Source organism: Prunus avium, chromosome 8, assembly GCF_965620075.1.
Source record: "Prunus avium chromosome 8, drPruAviu1.hap1.1, whole genome shotgun sequence".
NCBI lineage: Eukaryota > Viridiplantae > Streptophyta > Magnoliopsida > Rosales > Rosaceae > Prunus > Prunus avium.
Genome location: NC_142291.1, coordinates 4976561 through 4979104, shown reverse-complemented (window position 1 = coordinate 4979104; position 2544 = coordinate 4976561). Strand labels below are relative to the sequence as shown.

General features: G+C 38.4%; 1 protein-coding gene across 1 annotated transcript; it reads right to left on the bottom strand.

Annotated features, from left to right (window-relative positions):
- Nucleotides 1-216: 216 nt before the first annotated feature.
- On the bottom strand, nucleotides 217-2226 carry LOC148291188 (2-methylene-furan-3-one reductase-like). Its single transcript, XM_088245707.1, has 6 exons — nucleotides 2131-2226; nucleotides 1963-2022; nucleotides 1791-1889; nucleotides 1259-1582; nucleotides 999-1158; nucleotides 217-837 (listed from the first exon to the last, which is right to left on the bottom strand). The coding sequence occupies exons 1-6, from the start codon at nucleotides 2224-2226 to the stop codon at nucleotides 569-571; spliced, it is 1008 nt and encodes a 335-aa protein (XP_088101833.1). The 3' UTR covers nucleotides 217-568.
- Nucleotides 2227-2544: the final 318 nt, after the last annotated feature.

The window sequence follows — 2544 nt, the reverse complement described above, 5'->3', positions numbered from 1 at the left end:
AGTGGGTGGACATGTTCAAACAATTAGGAAGGGAATAGCCAGGAGACACTTAGATGAATAAATAAAGTCGTTTCTACCCCACCAGACCACAAAATGAACAAGGGTATATCTGACTGTTCAACTTTGTTACCAGCTCTGAATCGTTCAACTTTATAAACAAAGCAATGAGCAACTAGGAAGAAAACAGCTCCATGTAAGTATATAAAACATGCATCATCTCACATTCCATTATTACGAGACTTGAAGTTTAAACAATCAGCAGCAGATTACAAATACATAAAACACAAACTGACTGATTCAGACTCTCATGTCGATCCGAATGAATTATCCTTTTCACGAAGTTATATCTTTGCAAACTAGGCAAGAGAACAAGAAGTTACAAATCATGTCTCAGAACAATGTTACATATAAGCAAAACTCCCAACTTCGTATATAATACATATAAGCATCTCACATCCCCATTATTACATGTTACAACACTTTAAGTTTACACAACCAGCAGATTACAAATACATAACTCACAAACTGATTGATTGCCTGCCTGCCTGCACAATCTCTATCATCTTTCTTATGGGATGGGATGCACAACCACCTTCCCTGTAGCCCTGGAAGTTTCAATGTAGGCAAATGCTTCAACAGTCTTGGAAAAGGGATATGGGCTTGTGGGATCAAGCACCGGCTTTACCTTCCCACTCTCCAAGTATGGCTTCAGCTTCTCCAATACAGTCCCAGTTGAAGTCCGCCCAAAAAAGAAGGCCGGTGGTGCTACTGCACCTGATACTATTGTCACTACCTTCCCACCTTCTTTCACTGCCTTCACTGCCCTATCAGACTCCCCTGTTTTTTTTTTTGTTGCCAAAAACATCATAAAATAATGAGTCTTTGATTCATTCCTGGTAAATAAATAAACCAATAAACTCCCCTGTTGGTGGGTGCATGCCTTATATGGATGACATCATGTATCGAATTATTAAAGAAACCAGAATGAAGAATCTTACCAACTGTATCATATACCACATCAAATTTCTCAGGCAATTCTTCAAACTTCTCCTTGGTGTAGTCGACAGCTAAATCAGCGCCCAAGCTTCTCAACAGCTCCAGTTTTCTAGTGCTTGCAGTTGCTGCTACTTTTGAAGCACCAAAAACATGCTTTGCTAGCTGCCCAAATTAGTGGAAATGTTTTCACTTTAATTCCATATACAGTTTGTGGTATATATAGCATCAGGACATTTTGGAATTAGAAATAAAATTACTTTACCTGAATAACATGTGTGCCCACCCCACCAGCGCCTCCTAAAACAAGAATGGATTTACCAGCAGAAAATTCAGTTCGTTCAAGCCCTTCATAGGCAGTCTCAATAGCAGCGGGAAGGCTAGCAGCTTCAACAAAACTCAGATTTTTGGGTTTCAGAGCCAAAACTCTTTCTTCTCCAGCAGTGTACTCTGCCAAAGACCCAAACTTTTTTGGGTACTGCACAGCTTTCTCATTGAGATCCCCATATACTTCATCCCCCACCTTAAACTTTGTTACTTGGCTTCCCACTTTCCCCACCACACCAGCAACATCATACCCTGGAACAGTCTGCAAAACAAATTTATTCAATAAACAAGAATTCTTGCTACATTGTTTGTCACTTGCCAGCCCAGCTAGATTACTAGTAACAGTAAACATGCTAAATGGTAACATGCAATAGAAACATAAAAAGGTGACAAAACTTCCTTCATTAAAACCTCAATTCAAAATAAAAGCAAATACATTAAAAGAAAATGAAAGAGAAAGAGGCTCTCACAGGTGGAGGAGAGTCGGTGGCCTTAAAATACCCAAGCGCCCTCTTGTAATCAATTGGGTTAAGAGCTGCAGCAACCACCTTGGTGAGCACCTGGTCTTCCTATATATAAAGAATACTTGACCATTATCTCTGGACAGAAAAGTTCAGCAAACCTGAGACTGGACTTTAGAACAAGTGCCTCATATTTGTTAGCCTTCAATAGCTGAACCAACATATCTTCAAGCACACCAATCTACATGATAATGATAAAACAATAATGAGACTACAAGAAAACATAGGGAAAATTGAGCTTTTCCTTTTGTATTTCAGTGAGAGAGAGAGAAGATGAGGTCTGCTTTACCCCGAAAAATAGATGAGGTCTGAGAGAAGGTGAGAGGAAGAACATGATGAGTGATGGAGAAGAGAGTAGATCGAGAAAAATGGGCGACGACTGCATTTGAGAGTAAGGGAGCAGTGTGTTAAGAATAGGTTAAGAATGTGAGGTAATTTTTTTTTTAAATACTTTTTTTTGCAACATTTGAGACACAATTTATAAAGAGAGTATTATAAAAAAATTAAATAAATAAAAAAAAGGAAGAGAGAGATATCATTACTTTTTACTTTGTTTACGGTATGTGGACACAATTTAAAGCATTCGTGCTCCATAGCGATTTAAGGGCTTGTTTGCAACTGTCAAGGACATGACTAAATTCAGGTATCTTGTATTAGTTCGGATTGACCTAAACTAGATTTAGAACTAAGAACTTAGATTGTA